General features: G+C 38.4%; 1 protein-coding gene across 2 annotated transcripts in view; it reads left to right on the top strand.

Annotated features, from left to right (window-relative positions):
* The window catches only part of NECTIN3 (nectin cell adhesion molecule 3), a 51,788-nt gene that overhangs the window by 4,234 nt on the left and 24,178 nt on the right, over positions 1-23,376 (top strand). For both annotated transcript variants that reach the window (XM_065649317.1, XM_065649327.1), the window contains exon 2: positions 22,278-22,616. In XM_065649317.1, the coding sequence (XP_065505389.1) occupies positions 22,278-22,616 (339 nt within the window). The remainder of the gene's footprint in view (positions 1-22,277; positions 22,617-23,376) is intronic.

Here is a 23,376-nt window from a genome sequence, read left to right as displayed (position 1 = left end):
AAGTGCCAACTACTTGCAGTGCTGTTAGTAAATGTCCCTTTCTTAGTGTTGATTCAGTTGTCTGTTGAAGAGCAATGAACTTGAAGAGTATTACTTTCCAACCTGTGTTGCACCATGTTGTTGCTGTGGAGCAGCTTGACCTGCTGTCCTGTGGTTGAATGCAACTTTGTCCAGAGTTATCAGAACGTGTGGCTACAGACTGGTTAGGTAAGTCTGCAAAGAAGTGAGAGTGCTGAGATGGCTTGTGTCGTCCACTTGCTCTGGAGTCCTGGTATGTTGCCTCTTCAAGGTGAGCTGTGTGGTGACAGATTAATTTGCTCTAGCACTGTTTGTGTTTGTACTTGGGCTTCTTGTTTCCAACTTCAAATGAATATGTTGTATTGAATCAGGATTATTTGAACTTTTTTTTTTAATCCCGATGACTACTATATTGACTGGTATATAGATACTGGTGCAGGCATTGCTGTGAGGAATTTTCTTAGGGACCTGACAATTGAATACTGAGTGGCCGATTTTCTTAGTGGAGAATAGCTGTAGGTGTGATTAATTATTATTTGTTATGCCATGTGTTGTTGGTGTTTGGTTTTGTTTGTTTTATATGATCTTTAAAGGTATGTTCTAACCCAAAATGTTCTGTGGTGGTATGTGTGGTTTTGTGTGCGGTGTTTGTTTTTTTGTTTGGTTGGTTTTTAGGGTTATGCTATTTAAACCAAGATTTTTTGAAAAGTACCTATTTGAAGGACGTTTGCATTCAGTGCCTCAGATATCATAGCTATTTGAAATGCAGTCATGTATTTTTATTGAGAGGATGGAGAAGATGATGAATGATTGGATTGGGCATGAGATAGGTTGATCAGGCTTTCTTGTTAGAGGTAAAGGGGTCATCAACAGTGTTCACTGTTCCTGGTTAGAAAGCAGATGGATTGCGTAGAAAAGAGTATCATGGAAGTATGGGAAGAAATCCCAAGAATAACCAAGAAAGAAAAGATTGGAATGAGTGAATGTGGATAAAATAAAAGGAAATAGATGAGAAGCAATTAAACAGCAAAATGTGCAGTGAAGATGATATCAGGGAAAATGAATATTGTTTTTCCATCTATAAAGTGAGGAGAAATGAAAAAGCTGTTATGTGAGAACTTGTCTTACTCCCTTGAATGTGAAAAGACAGTGAAGTTGTAAAGTAGTGGGTTAAAACGAGGTGTAGTTATGTGTAAGTATGACTCTTGAGAGGGCTCACAGCCAATACTTACCATGGTTCTAGAAAAGCTAGACTGATGGTTGCTTACTGCACAACTTGGTACACAGGCTCATGGTGAAGCCATTCAAGGCACAGAACATCATCTTCCAAGTCACAGTAAAAACAGCAACCAAACAAACTGTCTTTAATTACCCATTAAATGGATACTGCAAATGTTATTTTTTTTCCTCATTCTTTTAAGGTAATTAACTTTTAGACTTGGTACTCTTTCAAATGTGAACTCAAAAATTGGTCTTTCTGTCCATGAGTTACCAATAGAATAAAACTAGCAGCAAGAATGAAAACCTTTCAAAGTCTTGAAGCTTTATCTCTGTCCTTTTACCTGTGTTTTCCCAAGTGTGGGGAAATGAGTAGGTAAAGTTTAACATCAGCATGTTGTCAAGAAAGTCACTGTTCAGGTAGTGAAAAGTAATGAGCTTCCAGACTATCCTCTTTTATCACTACTGCATTCTTCTGGTCAGTATTTTTGCTTTTCAGTTGTTTTTTCGAGTAGTGTGCAGAACTAAAAGCAATTTTAATTTTATAATACTTCAAAAAAGCATGGTTTTGCATTCTCAACTGAAGGCTAGTCAAGTGTGTCTTGTCTTGAGTTGACTGGTGTACTAGGATTACCTGCAGCAGTAGATGACTCTTGCTGATTTCCCCTTTCTGTCCCCACTCCTATATCAAAATTTTCATTATCTGTCACTTAAGATACCTTTATATGTCTATGGGGATCATTATTTTCTCCTTTTCTATTAGTCAAAGCTGCTATAACATGACAGTTTTTCAACTTGGCCTTAGTATATCATCTTCCTGGGGTTAGTTTGAACACAACAGAATGTTTTCCTTAAGTGACTGTTGTTTTAAATACTTAGAAGGTGCTAGTGCTATCACTGTAATGCAGTGGCACATGCAGAATTTGAAATCATTGAAATGGCAATCTCCTGCCAAAAAAACATACTCACTGAAAGTGGAATAAAGGTTATTCGAACAGGTCTCCATAGTTGATGTGCCTGCAGATCAGGGGAAGAAACAAACTAAGATTACTTGATTAATGTATTAGTTACTTTTGCATCTATTATTTTCAGTAGCCCTTGAGTTAGAAGATTACAAATTAGCGTTTGACTTAACTTTTTCTTAATCCTGTTTCATGTGGGCATTCTTTGCCCACTTCTGTTGCTGCTCTTTTACCTGCAATACCACCCATGCTGCATATGGTTAAGCTCTAAACTAATTATTGCTGGGACAGGCGCACTTAAGAGCAGCCTATTGGATGAAGGGGTGCTGGAGACAGAATGTGAAAAAGTTAAGAATATGTTCAAGTTGCATAACTAGCTTTACTTGCTTTTTTTCAGTGTACATAATCTGGTAGAACAATGGCCATTTTAGTCAGGCATAAGTTAAATTACACCAAATGCAAGGAAATTGTTCATAATAACAGAGAACTGAGGGGACAAAACTTTTGACTTGTATTAACTTGCAGTATTTTTTTCCCAAATTCCTTCTTTAAGTTCTCCTACATCACCTGTTCGCCCTTGCCACAATAAAAATGTATTTAGTCAGCTCTGCTGAAGATGGTTACGAGAGGTCAGAGAAGCAAAAATCAAGAGCTGTTAAGCTTAATTGCATTTTTGAATGTATTTATAAAGATTGATAGTATTTGCATTATAAAACCCACTGATTGGCCCTTTTCCAGTGATGCTGCTTCTGTGCTTTAAACACTTCCACGCACTCTTGACTTCAAAAGGTAAACTTTCTTGAAACAGAATGTTATGACTTCTTTAAGGTACTTTAACATTTAAAGAGGCACTGTAGATCTAAAGAAATCAACCATGAGAATGTGATGGTTGTGACCACACCATTAATCGCTACTTAGGAGGTGTAAATGCATCTTGTTGAAAGTTTCAGTGTGTTATTGGTAGCTGAGGTAGCACAAAGTAGTCTTCCTCTGGTAACTGGCAAGTGCAATATATGCATTTATCCAGGATATCCGGTGTAGGAAGAGGTATACTGAGTTCTGCGTAGCTGTGTTTCAGCAGTTTGTGGTATCACAGATAGTTCAAGCTTCTGCATGTAGCTTATATGGCAGGGGGTTTGGACTAGACAATCTTCAAGGTCCCTTTCAACCTAAACCATTCTATGATTCTATGTGTATGAGACAAGTTTAATGGCTGTAAAATAGTAAGGCTTTTGACTATAACCAGAGTAATTATCACAGTTGATGCGTCAGTGTTTTTACGTGAACATTTAATAACTTATGTTACCTTCTGACAAATCAGAATATAAATCTGTTGTTGATTAATAGTTTTGTGTAAACTTCATGTAAGATCTTCTAAAAATTCTGCTGAGAGTGTTCTGCCTTGCTGAAGACTATGGGATTCTAGGGAACTGTTAGTGAAAGTTCCCTTGGTGGTGTAGTTTGAGAGAGCTACCTTACAGCTGTGTTTGCCAAGACTCCAGAGGCATGGCTTAGGTGTGATAAATTGATGTGGCTGCAAATAAGGTGAAAACTGAAGTGAAGAAAACGAGTTGTCTACACAATTTGAGACGGCTCTGGAAAGAGGTCCTGAATTGATTGCTGTAAGTACATAGGACAAGACTGTGGACAAAGGAAGAATGGTGAGTGTTATGAACTTGAGTGGCTTTTAGCAAGGTTTCCTAAAATGTCCTTGTGGCCAAATTGGTGAGATATGGTTTAGGTGAGTGGATTATTAAGTGGGTGAAAACTTGTGTGTACTACTGGACTCAGAAGGTTCTGTGAAGTCCACCTAGAGGCTTGTTCCTGGTGGCATGCTTTTAAGGATCAGTCCAGGGCCAGTTTGTCTGCATTCTGTCCCCTCTTCCACTTCCAGCAAGTTTGTGGATGCTACCAGATTGTGAGGGGCAGTTGATATGCTGGAGACTAGGGCTAATTGAGTGGGACACCTACAGGCTGGAGAAATAACTGGCAGAAACCTCATGAAATTCAACAAAAGCAAATGCCAAGTCTTTCTGGGACGGAATGACCCCATGCAGCAGTGCAGTTGTGGTCCTAACTGGTGAAAAGCAGCTTTACAGGAAAGAACATGGAGCCCTTGTGGGTTTAGTATGTGCCTTTGTAGTGTAAAAGGAGCATACTGGGCATGGTCAGACAGTTCAAGCAAGCAATTATTCTCTACTATTCAGAGCTTGTGAGACTACATCTGGAGTACTGTGCCCAATTTTGTGCTCCCAAATACAAGGCAGATACTGAGGTGTCTGCGGAAGGCCACTAAGATAGGGAGTCAGGGGCTGAGAAGAGAGTTTGTTCAGCTTTGGGAAGAGTCTAAAATGGGGGATCCTAATTGCTGGCTATGACTGTTTAATAGGAGGTGAGAGAGAAAATGAAGACAGGCTCTCCTTAGATATGCACAGGGAAAGGGTAAGAGGCAACACACACAAGCTACACCAAGGGCAATTCAAATAATGTCTTAGCAGTATGTTTTCCTACACAGAGAATGAAGCACTGAAAGAGGTTGTAGAATCTCTGTCCTTGAAAATATTCAGAACCTGGCTATAGTATGACCGTCAGCAACCTGATCTGACTTCAAAGTTGGCTCTGCTTTCAGTTGGGGGTCAGACTGGACAACCTCCAGAAGTCCCTTTCAGTCTAAATGAGCCTCATTTTGTGCATGGGTAGACAGGAGCTAGTATACTACAGCTGCGATCCCTGGAAGAAAAGTAGAAGTGGTTGAAAGTCTTTTTCTATTAAGATTAAAATGACAAAAGTCTGAAATAAGATTTTTCTCTGAAGGAATCAGACTGCTAAAGCTTATCTTAAAATTAGATCCCATTGTTAACTCCTAGTGTAAGTAATAACTTCTAGAGAATATCTTAAAGACTTGCTTCCATGTCTTCTGTTACTGCAATAAGTAGCCAGTAAAACCAGTCCCTTATAGCACAGAGCTGAGTGGCAGTGTGACAAATACTGACAATGTAGTTTGGCAGTGAATAGAGCAGCTATTATACAACATTAATACACTTGGCTATCGGCTACCAAGGCTTACTGTCCTAATGCAGTTCCTGGACAAAAAGGGTTATCTTGCTGGAATAGCTTGTAGTAGAGCAGGGATGTCAACTCATTTTCACCCGGGGCCACGTCAGCCTCTCGGTTGCATAGTTACGTTTATACAGTCCTAAAATTACATTTGGCCCTTTGAAGGCAACCGCGAGGCTGATGTGCCCCCCGGTGAAAATGAGTTTGACAACCCTGACCTAGATCATGCATTGCTCATATGGTGGTAACTCCCACAAGTTACAATAATTTTGCATGTAATAACAGATGCTTAGATGGTCATTTTGGCACCATCAATTCAACATCAGTGAATAAATACCAATAGTCTGTACCTATCTATATTAAAAAAGGATTTCTTGGTATTACAGTTGTTTCCTGTGCAAAGAAAACAACAGCTGCTGTTCAGTGATTCTGAGATCTTTTGGATTCTCTTGTGAAATCAAGATACTTTGGCCATAAAATTTTTCTAGTGTAAAGTTTGCCAAAATATTTTCAAAGAACCTAAATATAATAATTTGTCCTGACTGTCTACAATATCATGTTGGTTTTTTAAAATGAGGTATTAGAGTACAGTGACAGTTTTAAGGGCTGAGGGAGATTTTTGCCTCAGTGGGAAAGATGATAACTAGGAAATATCTGTGAAAATAAGAATTTACAAAGGCCAACACTAATGTAATTGGAAAGCCTTTTGCACTGAGATGTGTGTGACATTCACTTGCCAGCTAGCTGCAGTATCAGACATGCAGGCAACATCAAGAAGGTAAGGGTTGATGGTCTAAGTCAAGTGTGGCCTTAAAAGCTAAAAAAAAAAAAAAAAGCAGGCATCTGCATAACTTTGTAATGTAGCGGTAACATATCAGATCTTGTCATGGGCAGCTGAGATTTAGGCATGAAATTTTTAGAGTCTGCAGATAACATTTAAACTTCACAAATAATTTAAAATGGGAAGCCAGTGTTTAGCTGTCTTCCTGAACTTATGAAACTTTGCAACTTTATGTGGTGCAAAGTACAGCCTCCCCTCTCTTGAACACCTCTGTTCTTTCTAGAGTAGGTGATATGTAGGAAGACAACATATCAACACTGGAGCAGTGGATTGCTTAAGGGAATAGGGGCTTTCCTAGGGATTGATAGTCTTGTTCCTTCATCTAGGACATCAGATGTCAGTGTTCCTGACCAGTTTTTAATTGTTTTCTAATTTCAGTGTAGGAGGTACAATTGTGGGGGGATGGAATGCTGAATACAACTGTTGCTATATGCTTAACAGAATTTCAGGTCCTTCCTTGAACTTAATTTCACACACTCTGCCCAGAGAGGGGGTGGGGGGGAACAAAACCACCACCACCAACAACAACAAAAAAAACCAAAAAACAACCCCCCCAAAACAAACAAATAAACAAAACCTATGAGAAAAAATAAGAGAATATTCTGTTACCTGGGTGCTTATTTTAAGAAATTAAGAATTTTTACTTGTACAGAATTTTTTGCTAGCTTATCCTTGAGCTTCCTGTAAGGACTCTGTACACTCAAAACACCAAATGCAGCAGGCAGTTTGTCTGAATATGCCATGTTCCTTTCTCCATTTAAAGCTGGAGCAATGTCCATTTCTGCTTGACTTCATTTTTTTTTTTTTGCTTTAATGCTTCTCTATAAAAGTAATATCCCATTAAAAAAAATTAAACATGTTAATGTAAAAGTTTTTTCCATTGTTTTTGTTTCCCCAAAATGTCTGAAATGTCCTGTGTAGTGTGTTTTGTGTGGTGTGGGGTTTTTTCGTTACCCTCAGGAGATGTTATTTGTGCTTCAAGCTTCTTTCTTAAGTTTAATAAGAATTTCCTAGACACTGCCTCTCTATATGACACAGCTTTAAATGGCCATCATTTCAGCTTGTTAGTATCAGCCAGCATTGCTGGTACTCTGTGTTAAAAGTAGCTCTGGGTTTTTTTGCTGATTTGTTCTATCTTGTGTTTATACGGAATGAACTTACTTGTCTAAGACAAAGGAGAGCAATCTGTGTACTCTTTGTTGTTACTGACCAAACAGTTCAGAAGTCTTTCTTCCTCCTACCCCTACTTTTGAGCAGGTAAAATATGGCTTAGTTCTAGAAAACTTAAGCATGATTGCTTTTTATTAGACTGTCTGTTTGAACATAAAGTGAAACAAATTGTGAAATCCAGAAATTGGTGGTTAATTGTTTCTCAGAGTCCATAGACAAAGGCAAACTTAAGCTATTGTTAGTAACGTACGGACAAGTGGACTCTGAGAAGTGCAGTGTAGTATGGGAAGAACAGAAAGTACACGAAATTATTAAGTACTGATGTAGTACTTACATGCTTATAAATATAGGCATGGAAATATGCCAATTCTTGATTTAGATCTTTATTGCTTCTCATAGCCAACTGAGTTGCCTGTTATTCCAACAAGTGTGCCATGCGGTCTTAATATGTAGATTCTGGTAAACTTGTGCAGTTTGCTTATGCTTATGTCAATACTGGGAAGTGTCTGAATGATCAGGTATTAATTCACAATTACAAAGACTTGCAGTTATAGACCAGCCAGCTATTAATACTTCAATACAATATTATTGGCTTGAAGTTATCTGCTATAACATTACCTTAGTTGCAGTGTGTGTTTGTAACTTTGCCAGGCACTGAAACGTTTGCTACTTTAAATGAAACTAAGAAAGAAAAACAGTTCTTTTTTCATTTCTGGACCTTTATGTAATAACCTAATTGAACTAATGGCAGAAAGACTTGCTTATGAAGATATATCAGTCAGCTATTGCTTTTGGTAACATGCAGGGTCACATTTTAGTTTGCTAATTCCATAGGTCATGCATTCTGCAGTATCTGCAAGGCGTATCAGCACAGTGGTACCTTTACTGTCTTTTAAAAAGGTATCAACAGGGAGATGTTGTGAAAGTGTTTTTAAAAACTTATTTCTATTTAAGAAAGCTTTTTAACTTATTGGCTACTAGCTCCTATTTGTACTGCTAGGGGAGTACCTAAAATTGTAGTCTTAGCACTTTTAGTTATCAGACAGAGGACATTAATATTGCTTAGTGGTTTCTTCATGTTTGTGGCTAGTTCTGTGCATCTGAATAGTCTCCTGTGTGAAAGACCTAGTTGTTGGAAAGAAAAGGAGTGTGATAGTTTTCAGAGGGAATTTTTTGTGAGGTTTGGAGACGCCTGTCTCCTCACCTGATTTGGTGTCTTTAGATCTTTTTTCCTCTTTCAGTGCCATTGGATCCAGGATGTTATGGAGAGACTAAGTCTGGTATTTTGACTGCTATGTTTTGCATATATCCATATAGTCACCCATGATTCTGCCAAGGGTAACCCTGAGTATTATCAAGAGTGACTAAAGAACTCTGAGAGCAAAGGCAAAGGACATGAGTGCAAGTTCTCAACCTGGGTGCGTATCCCAGTGAGGATGAAAGACTTGAGTAGGAGTGAACGCATCTTGCTGTTGTTGGAGGTAGGACTTGCGACTTCTCTGACTACTGAGATGTCTTTGAGGAACAAGATCTACTGAGCCAGAGTCAGAATCTATCTGACAAAGCAAGATGGGAGTTTTCTTTCCAATTGGAAGGCTATAAACTAGGTATGTTGAGCTGTCTTCAAATTTTCTCTTCTGAAAAGAAGACATGAGGAACAATAAAGTGCCTGAGGGTGGCATGATGGGAGAGTGTTTTTTTTTCTCTCCTCTCCCCTTGTGAAGGCAGCACAAAGGAGAACTGTGCACAACTGCAGACTTATGACCTCATTGGGATTCTGGCAATGTGGTGGGATATCTTGCATAACTGGAGTAGTGCAATTAGTTGGATCCATGCCTTTCAGGAAGTTGAGAAAGGTAGTGCTTGACAGAAGAGTGTATAGAATGCATGGAGCTTTGCCACTGAGCAGGTGACAAGCCAGTTAAGCTTATGGGTAATGCTAAGGGGACAGACCAAAACAGTTGACACTATCCGCTACTGCTGGCCTGATCAAAAAGTAGATGGCTTCTTTAGGCATCTGGAAGAAGCCTCGTGATTGCAGGCTGTGGTGTTCATGGGAGATTTCAGCCACCCTGGTGTCAGCCGAAAGAGCAATAGGGCTGGACACAAACGTCCAGGAGATATCTGGGGTATGTTAAAGATAACTTGCTGATGCAGTTGATCATGGGCTGACTAGGAAAAATTCTCTACTTGATCCATTATGCATAAACAAAGAACTCGATCATACAACAGGTAGTGGCCCTGTTGGCTGAAGTAATTTTGAGACTGGAGTTTGAAATAGTGAGAAAGGTGGTCAAGATTGATACTAGAATCATAACCCTGGACTGTAGAAGAAAGATTTTTATCTTACTTGGGGATCTGCTTGTAATGTTCTGGTGGGCAAATATGCTGAGGACAGCTGACTAATCTTCAAGAGAAACCTCTTCAAACTACAATAAATGTCCACTGCAATGTGCGGGAAGTCCAACAGGTCTGGCAGAAGGTCAGCATGGAAGAACAGAGAATTCCTCACCGAGCCTCAAATCCCAGGCCGTGTTAAGCGTGACAGCAGGTTGAGGGAAGGGATCCTTCACCTCTTTTTGGCACTGGAACATTGTGTCCAGTTTGGGACTCCCCAGTACTGGAGGGACACTGAGGTACCAGAGCGAGCCCAGTGATGATCTACCATGTTCGTTGGGGGATGGTGCACAGGGTGTGTGAGGAGGCTGCAAAAGCTGGGCTTGATCAGCCTGCAGAGGGGAAGGAGCCTTTACTGCTGCCTGATAGGAGCATGTCAAGAAGGTGAAGCAAATCAGTCTTCAGAGATACAGCACAATCGGGAATGGGAACAAGCTGGAGTGTGGGAAATTCAGAATAAATTTAAGGAAAAAGTACTTTTCTGAGGGAGATCATACACTGGAGCAGGTGACAGAAGTGGTAGAGGAATCAATCTGGAGTCTGGAAGGAAGTATGGGAGAGCATTTATCTGCCCAAACCTTCAGTTAGCAGTCACTGTGGTCTTGCTAGTATCTTTTTCTGGGCAGAATTCACATCATGGAAGCTATATTTTTGGGCGGTGCTGGGGGATAGCAGAATCTTGTCTGTTGTGCTTCCTGGAGTGTGAAGTACCCTAATTAAACATAGCTACTTGCTGCTGATAACAAGGAGTTGGAATAAAGATGAATTACACAAAGTTACGGAAGACCTTATGAAACTGAGTGATTTCATAATGAAACAAGCAGAAGTCTAGATAAATGTTCAGTGATACCCATGAGGCCTCCTTTGTGGAGGGCAGAGTAAACTTTATATATATACATATAGAAATCATCAGCTCAGAGGTGATTATACTTGGAAGCAAGACTTTGGGTATGTGATAGTCAGTTCCATGAACTGATTATTTTCTGTGTTAGTTATCTTTAAAAAGGTGTGGTAGGCAAATCAAGTGTTGAAGTAAGGGAACAAAACAGAACATGCTCTGCCAACATGTAAATAAGTTGGTTGCTTACCTGTTCTTTGAATAGTCTGTTCAGTTTTGGTACCTTGATCTTAAAAGCAAACAACAAAAAAAATTTTAAAATGACTGCTTTTAGTGTTTGTTTTTTTTTTTTTTTTTTTTTTTGCTTGGTGAGAGCATAAAGCCTTAGTATGACAAGCTATGCTGTTAGGTTTCCAGGTGATGGGGAACTATATGTGGAGTGCCGGGAAGGAATCTCAATCTAGAACTGCCATCGTGATCACAGTGTCTTCTCTTTTTGAAGCATTTTATCAAGGAGATATAGAAAGATGAGGCTACAGAGGTGGTATCAGTGATTAAACTCCCTCCTGCCCCAGTCTGCAATAATTTATGTAAATGGTTCAGGGCACACATTTATTTTGCATTCAAATATCAATCTTTTTCTGTCGTCTTTTCATCTATACAGTGAATTGTATGAGCAATCCTGCTCAAGTCAGGTTTGTCTTTGACTTAAGTGCTGCTCTCACCTGAAGGGAAATCTTCCAGTAAGCCTCACCTCCTTCAGTGGCACAGCTGAGCATCTCGCATCCAGTTTTGAATGTTGTAGAATAATGGTGATTTATTGCAAACTTGAGATATTCAAGCTATCTCTAAAAGTTTGGACTGTGGACTGGAAGCTGTGTTATCTTCTCAGTTTTGCACTCTTAAGAGGAAAGGAGAGGCTGTCTTTGCCAGAGGTCTTGCATGAAGGCAGCTGCACATACAAAGTATGAACTAGGTAGTATATTGTTTTGCAACATGTCTTCTGTCATATTATGTTGGCATCTGTGTTGAACTTAAAGTGTAGTAATGCTAGTTTTGGAACTTCTGAACTTGACTCTGAAGAGCATACTAGAATTAAAACCTTTTAAGAATGAACTGATGTCCAGAAAGTGGCAATTCTTGTGTCATGGATGTAATTGCCTCTTGGTATAATGAAAGGTAGTTGGTAGTAGGTGATGGGACTGACTTAAGGGCAAATGAAGTTCTATGTACTTGATTTACAGAAAGCAGAAAAGCTGAAGCTGACTAAAACTGAGTGTTTTGGTGTTACTCTAGATCTCCTGAGTAGAATTTCTGTCATCACCTTGAAGTCACAGCCCTACAAATAAGTGAAGAAATTGAGCTTTTAAAATAATTTTTAAGCAAGCAACACTAAACTGAAGTCTTAACCTCAGGTTGTAACATGTTAATGAACGTAACTCAGAATGAGTTACTTTTCTCAAAGCTGAAGGCTGTCTGTTATTTCTCAGAGTTTTGTCGTTGAGAATAAAAAAACTAGTTTTGAAGTGATTTAAGGATGTCACAGTGACCCAGTTGAAGACAAACTGATGCTAACAGATTTTGTATGGATTCATATACACAGCTTTGAAGAGTTAAAAGCTTCTAAAAAATACATGACAAAAGCTGAATATCTGCTTGTGGATCAGAATACAAGAAATAAGTAATAAAGACTGATTAGCTGCTGCCCCTCTGAAGAAAACCTTTACTCAAAAGAGTAACTGGAAAGGACACAAATAGAAGAAGCAAGTGATGAAAAACATTTGGTGAGAAATCAGCTATTTAATTGATGAGGTTGAATATAACATTCAAGTTAAAGCCAAAAGCAGTAGACCTGAGGAGGAAAAAAAGTAATTGAAATTGCTCTTTGAGTAAATATGTGCTAGCTAAAAGCACTGGTGCTCTTGAACATGGAACTTTTGGTTTCATAAATTTTAAGTGCTACTAACTGAGCATTAAAAATAAAATGAATTTGCCATCTTAGATGTCTTCTGAATTAACTTCTTTTATTTTTTTGGTAATTTTGTCCTGTGTAACTGTTAGTTCCTTGATTTGCAAAGGAAGTGAGAGTAGTCTTGAAATACAGATTGAAAAAATGTGAATCAGCAGGTTGCTAGTTAAGAGGACTGGGAATGAGAAGACTTTTAAAAGCAATGTAGTCTGAAATCTTCTCAGAGTAGTGAGGTCTGAGTGAACCAGTCATGAGAGAGCAAGTGGTGTAAGTGTATGGAATGGACAGTTGCAAATAAGCTCCTGAAAGGAGGGCTTGTAACTGAGTCCATCAGCAGGTGTGTCATATCAGATAACAAGAATTTGAAGGAAGACCATATTATTACTTTACTAAAAATGCCTGTTAATAATCTTATAGTAATTAGACCATCAAAATCCTCAGACTAATCATGCCTCTACCATAGTGCATGATCAGTTTAGGTTAGTTTGGATGCTTGTTTTTTACAAAACTAAACATCAAACTTTTGTACAGGTTGTGGAGGTTTACTATTTTGGCTAGTGTGTTCATTTGAGGAATTCAGTTTCTGTAGCATTAAATATTTTCTTCAGCAAGTTTTGTTGTTGCTTGTTTTGTGGTGTTCTTTGTTGCTTCAGTTTCTCCTTCCTAATCTCCACAGGCATACTCAGCAGTGCAGGCATTTTCTTTTTGCAGTATGAGTACTTCAGGATCTTTATTGGGTTACCTTCTTTGAGAACAATGGTTTCTTCTTTGTGGGTCATGTTTTCTAGGCCTTTGAGCACAATTTGTTTGCTTTCAGCCTCTAAGTGGCTAATATCTGAAATATTATGTTCAGGCTGAACAGTTCCAGATGGAGCTTCACTGATGTTGGCTAGAGCAGAGAGTTTACCTCTACAGTAGCATGTTCTAGAGTGACACTTTCGATTCTCAAAACATAATTACTCTATACTTGCTGTAACTTTCCAAATAGTCTTTGCTCTCTAACGAATTAATTAACATTCTGTATCTGTTACTTGTACTTGTTCCTGCTGACTACTATTGTAATTTGGACCCATTAGAATTTGAAGCTTTTTTCAGACTGGGAAAGATTTGTTATGTGGAACTTCACTTGTTTTTCTGTGTCTAATACAGTTAGTTGGCAGCCCCATTGAGATACAGAACAGAAGCGCAATGCTCGTTTTGACCTCCCGCTATATCTGTTAGATATTTTGGTTATGTGCTTAAATTCGATGCCACATAGGAGAACTTTAACCTTTTCCTCTAGATCAGTTTGTCAGAAATATTGACTCGACTTTTGTGTTTCAAAAAATTTTGAAGATTGTCTGGGACTCTTTAACAAACTTATCAATCAAAGGTTTGAGTTAAATGAATAACTGCTTTTTTGATCTCTTTTGATTTTCCCGTAGTATATTTATACCTATTGCTCTGGTACTTGGGGAATTAATTTTATTTAAATGAGAAAGTGAAGCATTTTATGATGTTTAGAGAGAGTGCTGTATATTTTTGTGAATCACTTTTGAACTGCTTGTTTACTCTTACTACTAGTTTTTTTGGGGAGTGGGACTAGGGATGAGATGTTTTCCTCCAGTCCTGCTTTTGAGGCTGACCTATTTTTTTGGAAAAAGAGCACCTCATAGTTTTGCTTGTTTCCTTTTCAAGGGAGTGGGATTGAGAGGTTTGTCTAGTTAAACAGAGGTTGGAATTTTCATTGCAGAAGATCTTCCAGCTGCCTCATAGCTTGCTTCACTTATTAGTTCAACATGTCTTGTAAACATCTGAATGCTTAGTATCAGGATAAACACAAATGTCTTAATTTGCTGTGTGTTAACAAACATAGCAGATTATAATGTAAGAGCATGTAAAACAGACACTGATGCTAGAGTGGTTTAAGTTGAAATTCCATATAAAACTCTAAAGTTCATGGGACTTTGTAAACATTCTTCGTGACTAGTTAGATTTAAAGCTTTAACCTTATGAAATTGGTTTTCTAAGAGTGTCCTTCAGAACTCAATTTGAATCATGTGCCTAACCTTTTTTAAACTTTCCTTTAGTGTCTTGGATTGTATTTAGTTTCCTGCTGCTTAATACTAAAGCTCTGTGCAGCGTGGTAGGAAACAGACTGTGCAGGGGCACTGTCTGTGCCTTATGTGGATGTAGTGAAACTAGAGCAGAAGCACTAGTTAACGTGAAGAAAACAGCATTGTAAGAATAGTGGGTCACAGCCGTGCCTGACTTAAAGTGCAGAGGTGTGGAGCTTTCTTTGAAGCTCCAACTCATGACTGTATGAGTTGGGCTCAAGCTATGTTAGTGTGAAACTCTGAGTTTAACTACCTTTTTTCTAAGGCTTTGTACTGCACTGGAGTAAAGTACCTCTTTCTAATCTGTTTTCTTGCTTTCTGTAATGAAAATGTCAATCTTGCTGATAGTAAGTGTTTATTGTGGCGCCATAGAGGTTTGCATACTTTATCACCTTGACCCATCTGTATTAGGATGAGAGTATTTTGTCCAGTATTGTATTACCTGGCCTTTTAACAGCTTTTGGTAGAATGGTGTGCTATGTTATCGGCTCTATGCTTGTAAGCAGCAGGTAGAGGTTCGAAGTACATTCTGCAGAATATCCTATGATAGCACTTTGAAAATTTGTCTGTCTTGAGCATGATGTTTTAAGTAAAACCCCTACTTCAGCAACACTTAATTCTTGATCGAGACAGTATGGAAATCAAGAGGTTTTTTTGTGTGTTCTCAAACTCGACTAGTTCCTGTGGCCAGTGTCTTTAACTACTAAGTTTCTTGACTTTTTTTTTTTACAGTTTTCAACTAGAAATGATGTTCCCTTTACTATAGCTTTTGTAAGCATGTAGACCACAGTCACCTAAATGAGATCTGTTTTCATGTTAGATCAAGTTAATATTTTAGCCTAGTTTTGGTCTGTTTCTAGGTATGGAACATTCAGAAGTTAATAGGTGCATTTCCAAGTGATCAATGTGTGTGAGCGACAGTACTGATATATCAATGCAATGGGAGAAACATAGGAATATGTCATTATTTAAACAGTTGTCATAATGTTCCTACTTTCCTTTTAGTATTAGGCAAAATTGACCTCTGGATTCAAAAGACTGGGTCCCTTGAACATTAATAACATGAAAAAGCAGCCTGAGATGGCCTTTCTCTGCAATTAACAGCTAAGAGGATTTCAGTAGTCTTGGCTTCAAATTGCTCAATTGCTACACCTCATTTTACCAAAATTTTTTGCCTTCTGGTAGGCTTTTGTATGCCTGTTATACTGTTGTAATAAAATCTGACAAGGTTTTAAGGATTGTTCTTCTAAGATGGAAAAAACATACCTCTGGTTTGCTTAAAAAAAGGCACCCCCCCAAAAAAAAAAAAAAACCCACAAACAAAAAAAACCAAAAACAACCAACCAAAAAAACCCCAGCAAAACAAATAAAAAACCCCCCATGATTGCCATACAAAAAAGGCCACTTGAGCTGACTCTAGTAAATGTAATGTTTACGGAAGCCAACCTCATGCCTTATTTCTGCTCCCAGCCCAACTTTCCCCCCCCGCCCTCTCCAACTTTATTGACAAACTAGCACTCCACTTCCAAGTGAAGACTGTGATAAAGCAGATCCTTCTTAGGTAAGAACATCGCTAGGTTGTAATACTGTTTCTTTGATGTACGTGCCTTTTTTTTTTTTCCCTAAGTGCTTACTTAATAATTCTAACTGCAAGCTAGAGTTGAAGCATTTTGTACTACTTAATCTTGAATTTCTTCCACTCCTTGGTTCTGATCTTTTTTTTGACACAGTAATTTGATCATGCTCTGGTACTCAAAAGACACTCACTGACTTCTTCCCAGTAATTTAAGCATATATTTTTATAAAGCCTCAAGCTGAGGTTTCAGGCTTGTTTTCTGCAGTGTCCTTAAGTGATTTGATTCTCTAGCTAAACAAATCTTAAAATGCCACTAGAATGTGTGGTTTTGCTCTTGTTGCCTCTGCATTGCCACTTGTGATTGACTGGGCAGGGAATGCACCAATATAGAAGGCTAAATCAAGAAGAAAACAAGTGAGTTTTTGTGGACATTTGGTGGGCGTTCCTAGGTACTGAGCGCTGATGCAGGAGAGGGAGGGCTGGAAGAATGAGTCTAAGCTTTCTGATGTTGGCTAAAATAAAACTGACCCTAACAATAATGCTTAGCCTGACCTTAAGAGTGTTTCATGGGAAGTTCTGCTGACATAGCAAATTGCTGTCACCAGAATGGGATATTCTTGTTGTTCTGCTCCACTCTTGATTGGAACTCTTCTTAGTTCCCCGTGTTAGTGTGTGCTAAGGCCAGATATACCCATGAGCTGAATAACTTGCTGATGTAGAGAAAAACTTTTAGGTTTTCTGCTCTTCTGCAGTTTGGCTTTGTCTTGTGGAAACAGTTGACAGCTAGTGCAAAATAAGTGGCTAGGAATTGTTAATGTGGTGTCTCTGTCTTGCCAGTGGTGTGCTGTTAAGCAGGTAACAAAACAGGTTGCTTTTGTGATGAGACTCATACATGGCTGTTCCATATAGAAAATGTCTAAATCTACTGTTTATTACAACAGGTAACAAGGCTGGAAGGGTGGAGACTACTCTTATTTCATAGCATGAGTACTTTGTTATATTAAGAAGGTCATTATATTTTCAAGATCCTATATTTCCTTGATCTCTTTTTTCAGTTAGAGAAGTTTGGTTATGGTTTACAAGTAAACAGCTTCTGTTAACATGGTCAATATTTGATAGCTCCTACTTCTGTGGTTTTTTCATACTAGAAGTGAGTTTTAGGAATTTTGTTTGTTTTCTTTAGTCTTCAACCTGTTTTTGACAAGTGAGAATGGTAAGTGCCTTGCTGTTCTGAATAAGATTCTTGCAATGGTCTCAAACTGTGTTCACCAGCTCTCCAATGTAAACCTCGTAAAAACTTTGTTTTTGAAAAAAAGATCAAATCTGGTGTTCATCTGAAATAAAACAGCTTGCACAATTCAGACTGAGATACATTTGCAGTACTGGGCCGTGAAATCTGGTCTGTGGTGATGTGAAGGACGAGTGGGGAAAATGAAAAGATACTGCAGCTAATTTTGGGGAGGGAGCCGGGGGTGTCAGAACTCGAAGGGCCAAAACCATGTTCCTCTAGAAGGTGTTTTACCAAAAATATTAGAATAAGAAGCTTATACTTTCCCTCTCTGCACTCTCAAATGAGAAAATCCATTGCTCGGCTTTGAAATTATTTCATCATAAGATTTTAAGTTGAGGTAGGGCAGTCTCCTGGTATAAGTGTGGAGCCATGAATAGTAAATGACTTTTTTTTAAAAAAGTCCTCAAGTTGTTAAAATTAGAGAGAGAGGAACTGCCACAGTTTGAGAAGCTGAGATTTGGACTGTCAGTGTCTGCATGCAATTAACAGGGTTATCTGTGAAATAATTTGAGTGTCTTATTAGCATGTATGGAAATAGATTGGAAAATAGGTGTGTCAAGTAGATCACCTAGGGGGATTAGCCACCTACTTAACTCCTGTTAGCTTTAGACACAAAGTAGTTTTGTGATAGTCTCAGATGTGAAGTATTACCAGCATGGATTGAATCACTGATCAAAAAATCCGTTAGTGCATAGGGACTTCGCTAAAACTGAAACATCTAAAGGTACTGGAGATGGCAGTACCTTGCTGCATATGAAACAGTACTTGGACAACCTCTTGCTGATCAAAACAAGGTAAATCCCCTGTCTGTTGCATGTATGATCTTAACAGTAGTATGAGTGTTTCATTAAAGGAGGAAGTGTGGCAGACTGGTATAGACAGGGACTTCTAAAACATTTGTTACAGGCTGAATTAGACAGTTGGGTACAAAGCTTTGAAATGAATGGGACTGGTTTCCATACTGCAGTATGATACTCAAGTGATTATTGTAACTCACCAGTAAAACTCATCTGTTAGTGTCTTCAATAAGTGGGTTATGCAAGTACCTCATTGCATGTTTCAGACATGCTGGAACATATGACCTGTCAGGTCACACGTGATTGAGGAAATAAGAGAGGAGACATAAGCTATTTTTTCTGTCTTACAAGTAAGCAAAAAGAAAAGGGGAAGAAGACCCACAAAAGCTATATCAAATCTAAAGAAAAATATAAGAAAACGTCATGATGCTGTTTTTTGCCTTGAAGTTATAAAATAAGAACTTGAATAGTAAGTGAATACAGATTATTTCCTTAAGGGATGCTGAGAGTGATGATAAGCAAGGACTTCAGTATTGTGCAAGTGAAGATGGTCAGATTTCAGTATTGGATTTCAAGAGGAGGAGAGCTAGGCTTTATTAAACAAGTAGATGTGTCTTATGCATCAGTACCTTGGATCAGTTAAGGAGATGAATAATGTGGCCTTAAAGTGTCTTGTTCTTCAGAATTTTGTGCATTGTAAACCTCTAAAGCTTTAGTTTGGAGTAAACATGTAGCTGTTACTCATTATGCATAGATTAATTTTTTTTATCTTGGGAGTCTGAACATGTATCGGAAGATGAGAAATGTGTCAAATTTGGTGTAATGATCTACTGGCTCTACTTCCTTTATTGGAGAAGGTCAGCAATAAGATGTAACTCTTGAATGTTCTATAGCTGCAAGTGTGTGTATATAAGTATATATGAGGCCTGCTCAGTTTGGTCTGTGAATCCTGAAAGTAGCAGTACTAAAGAAGTTCGACTTCTGAAATATTCATGCGCTTCATGTGAGAACACAATGTTCTCATGGCACAAATGAACTGTTTGAAGTGTTCTTTGGTGGAAAAAATGTTTTATTTTCATATCTTAAAAAAAGGATAACCGTTAGTTAAGTAGAATCATGTCCTGAGTTGGAAGGGACCCACAAGGTTCATTGAGTCCAACTCCTGTCCCTGCGTATGACAACCCCACAGTTCACACCATGTGTCTGATGGCGTTGTCCAGTCTCTGCTTGAACACTGCCAGGCTTGGGGCCGTGACACCTCCCTGGGGAGCCTGTTCCAGTGCTCCACCACCCTCTGGGGGAAGAACCTTTTCCTCATGTCCAACCTGAACCTCCCCTGGCACATCTTCCTGCCATTCCCTGGGGTTCTGTCACTGGTCACCAGAGAGAAGAGCTCAGCGCCTGCCTCTCCTCCTCCCCTTGTGAGGCAGCTGCAGCCCCGTGAGGTCTCCCCTCAGGCTCCTCTTCTCCAGGCTGAACAAACCCAGTGACTTCAGTCACTTCTCATATGGCTTTTTCTCCAAACCCTTCACCAACTTCGTGTCCCTCTTCTGGACACTCTCTAGTAGCTTTATATCCTTTTTATCCTGTGGCACCCAGAGCTGCACACAGCGCTCCAGGTGAGGCTGCACCAGTGCAGAGCAGAGCGGGACAATCACCTCCCTCAACTGGAGTATTGACTTTTTAAATGTACTCTGACCATCTTTATGTAGCTAAAGCTTCTATTTCAGGGGTGTCGAACTAATTTTCACCTGGGGCCACGTCAGCCTCGCAGTTGCCTTCAAAGGGCCGAACGTAATTTTGGGGCTGTGTAAATGTAGGAGTAGTTACAGTTCTATAGTCCTAAAATTACGTTCGGCCCTTTGAAGGCAACTGCGAGGCTGACGTGGCCCCAGGTGAAAATTAGTTCGACACCTCTGCTCTAATTATTGGAAGTAAAGTTGTCAAAAAAAAAAATCAAAACAGCTTGTGTGTTACACTATCTAGAATGACTTTTCATTTCAGTTTGTTACCTTCCCAGAGGTCCAAGCAGCTTTTATGGAAGTTCACTTGTAGGACTTTCCTGTACTAAATTTGTTGGAGTTGTATACAGATGATCATTATATTAAGGTTCAACACAGGTTAAGATTCAGTAGATTTAAGTATTGCAGATTGCTCATTTCTGAACAGAAGTGTCTTTTTTACTTAAGTGACATTACAGGATATTTATATTCTTTACATTCTGAAATACATTGCAGAAATGTAACTTGTGAGCCTTATTTAGATAGAAGGTAGAAAGCAATAGTTCAATACTTTCTAAGGAACATTCCACCTTATGCTTAAATGTAGCAATGACAAGCGGAGACAAAATTTGGGGGAGACTTCTGTGTGTTTCAGTGTTCAAATAGTTGCCTTCTTTCCAATGTCTGTCTTTACAGTATGTATTAGTTCAAGCGGCATAAGATGACTAGACAAAATGTTCTTTCATTGCTTGTGGGTTAGTCATGGTAGGTACTCTCTATATGAAACTTAATCCATTTTTGAGTTTTCTGGCTATTTTGTTCCCCCTTCACAAGCCTCTCTTAGTGACTGGCCTATCAACAATCTTGGTATAACATTCTGGCTTAGTTAGATTTATTTGAACAACTTAGTGGTTTCATATTATTGGCTTTAGTTACTAGTTTTGTACTGGAGAAATCCATAGCTTAATCTTTAAATCACTTATTTAGGTGACTTCATTGACTTAGTTATGGTTTGAACACTGAAAAATCAGTTGATGGGAAGTGGAAAGCTTTCAGCAATGGATTAATACAAAAAGGCATAAAGAGAATTTTTTCCTGAACACGTGGTTTCTCTTTTGTAGGAACTTGTTGACTGAAAAGGCAGCTAATGTCTCAAGCTGAATGACCTTTTCATGCTTATGAAAATGAGACTACTAAAATTTGGACTTGAATCTTCTTCCATGGGTGAACTTTCTCAGTAACAGCTTGAGTACTGATTTGATAACTGAAGAGAAAATCAGAGCAGTTGAAATGACTCTGTTAAAACTAAGGCACAGTAATAAGAAATACAGCGTGGACTCAGACTTTGATTCTTTTTCATAGTGTTAGTTTATTCCAAGAGAAAGAATGATTAAAGTTGCTGGAGCATCTGTTTGGCCAAAGAAATTGTCAACCTGTGGTTTAATGAACTGCTTTGTCCTGGTGGATTTCCTTTCTTGAAAGGAGGTCCTGTAAAATGCGAAGCTCAGAATGCAGTTGGTACTGTTGAAATTACTTTAAGTATTAAATAGAAATACATTGAATTTGAAGTGAACGCTGGACTATACCTACTCCTGCATATGTACTCTGTTAATACAGAGGAAAGATCTAGTGTGAAGACTGCAGTACAGTGTAGCAGAAAGATTGCATATGTATGATAGTACATATCTTTATTGGAAACTAGGATAAGGAAGCTGAAATTGTTTTCTGACATTGGCTGTAACTGTTTGTGGGGGCTTTGTGGTTGAGGGGGGTTTGTTTGGGGTTTTTTTGTTAATTGTTCCTTTTCTTTTTAAGTAGTTACTGGCATGGTAAGTGGTAGAAGTTTCACTTATGCATTTCCCCTTAAATTATCTTAATTGTGAGTATTATACTTCTGAAAGTTGAAATAAGTGCAGTAATTTAACTTTTTACCTGATGCTCTGGATCAATAATGACTGCTAAAGTGCAGTGTTCAATTGCTGTGGTTTTTTTAGTAAATCTGATTACATGCAATACTCATATCTAGTTAAATTCACAAAAAAAGATACACCAGTTACACAATTATTAGGTCATTTTTATAGAAAGTCGTTTATTAGTGATAGTATTCTCTGAAGAACGTTTGATCTAAACTTAGCTTTGATGTTTCTGCTTAAAGCATGCTTTTGTAATGCTGCCACACTGCTGTGAATCAGCTAGAATATGGTTATTCACAACAAAGTACGGGGAATTCTCTTTGAAAAAGGCAAGCTAATTACTGAAGAAGGTTTAATGTGAAGACTGAGGTGTAACCTCCTTGTGTACCAACTAACAATTGCTTTGTTTTTAGGTGCCTTAGCTGGACCAGTTGTTGATCCATATGTGACAGCAGTTTGGGGGAAGAAGGTTGCACTGAAATGCATAATTGATGTAAATGAAACAATAACACAAGTTTCTTGGGAGAAGATGCATGGTAAAAGTTCACAGACTATTGCTGTTCATCATCCTGAATATGGAATATCTGTTCAAGGAGAATACCAAGGAAGAGTGTCATTTAAAAACTATTCACTTACTGATGCAACAATCATCTTAAAAAATGTAAGCTTTTCTGATGCAGGAGAATATATTTGCAAGGCAGTTACATTCCCACTTGGAAATACACAGTCATCAACAACTGTAACAGTACTGGGTAAGTGAACTTCTTTATGAAAGGAGGTCAAATTAATGTCACAAACTTGTTAGTGAAATTATGTAAACTTATTAATACATTTTATTTTACTTTCTAATGCAATGACAATACAAAAAATGTATTTGCTAGTCTTTAACAGGTGTCTTGGTGGTATTACTAATTTGATTGAGGAGACTTCTTTTGGATCTTGCTTCTTTAGAACTTGCTCTTTGATTGTCCAGATATTAAAAATAAATAAGCAGTTTGTATTTAGGCATTGTGCTAACCTAAATGTTTGGATAGTGTTTTAGAACTTAAAACTGGCAATGCTGATACTAGGGACTTCTGTGTATGTGTGTGCTGAGAAGCTGCCAAACACAGTTTTAGCTTCTACCTTGCCTAAATCCCCTCGTAAATTGGTTGTTAATATGATAAGTTAATGTAACTGCTTAGGGCTGGCAATGTAAACTGTTCTCTGTACAGTGTAAGTGTAAAGCAAAACTACCTAGACTACTACTGGGAATTATGGGAAGAAAGTCAATTTAAGCCCTTGACTGGTTGTGGATAGCCATAATGTGAAGCTTATACAAACTCAGTTTTTCACATAAACTAATTTTGTATATCTTGTTAAGGGTTCAGTATTGCTGTCATAAAGGACTAGTGTTGAAGCAGAGGTAGACTTAAGTGGTAGTACAGTATGGGATAAAATGATTATTCTATCATGAAACTTGAAATCCTATTGACTTCCCTCTACTTGTAGTATTATACCTTCTTATAATGT

Source organism: Caloenas nicobarica, chromosome 1, assembly GCF_036013445.1.
Source record: "Caloenas nicobarica isolate bCalNic1 chromosome 1, bCalNic1.hap1, whole genome shotgun sequence".
NCBI classification, from domain to species: Eukaryota; Metazoa; Chordata; class Aves; order Columbiformes; family Columbidae; genus Caloenas; species Caloenas nicobarica.
This window is presented reverse-complemented; position numbering and strand designations above follow the sequence as displayed.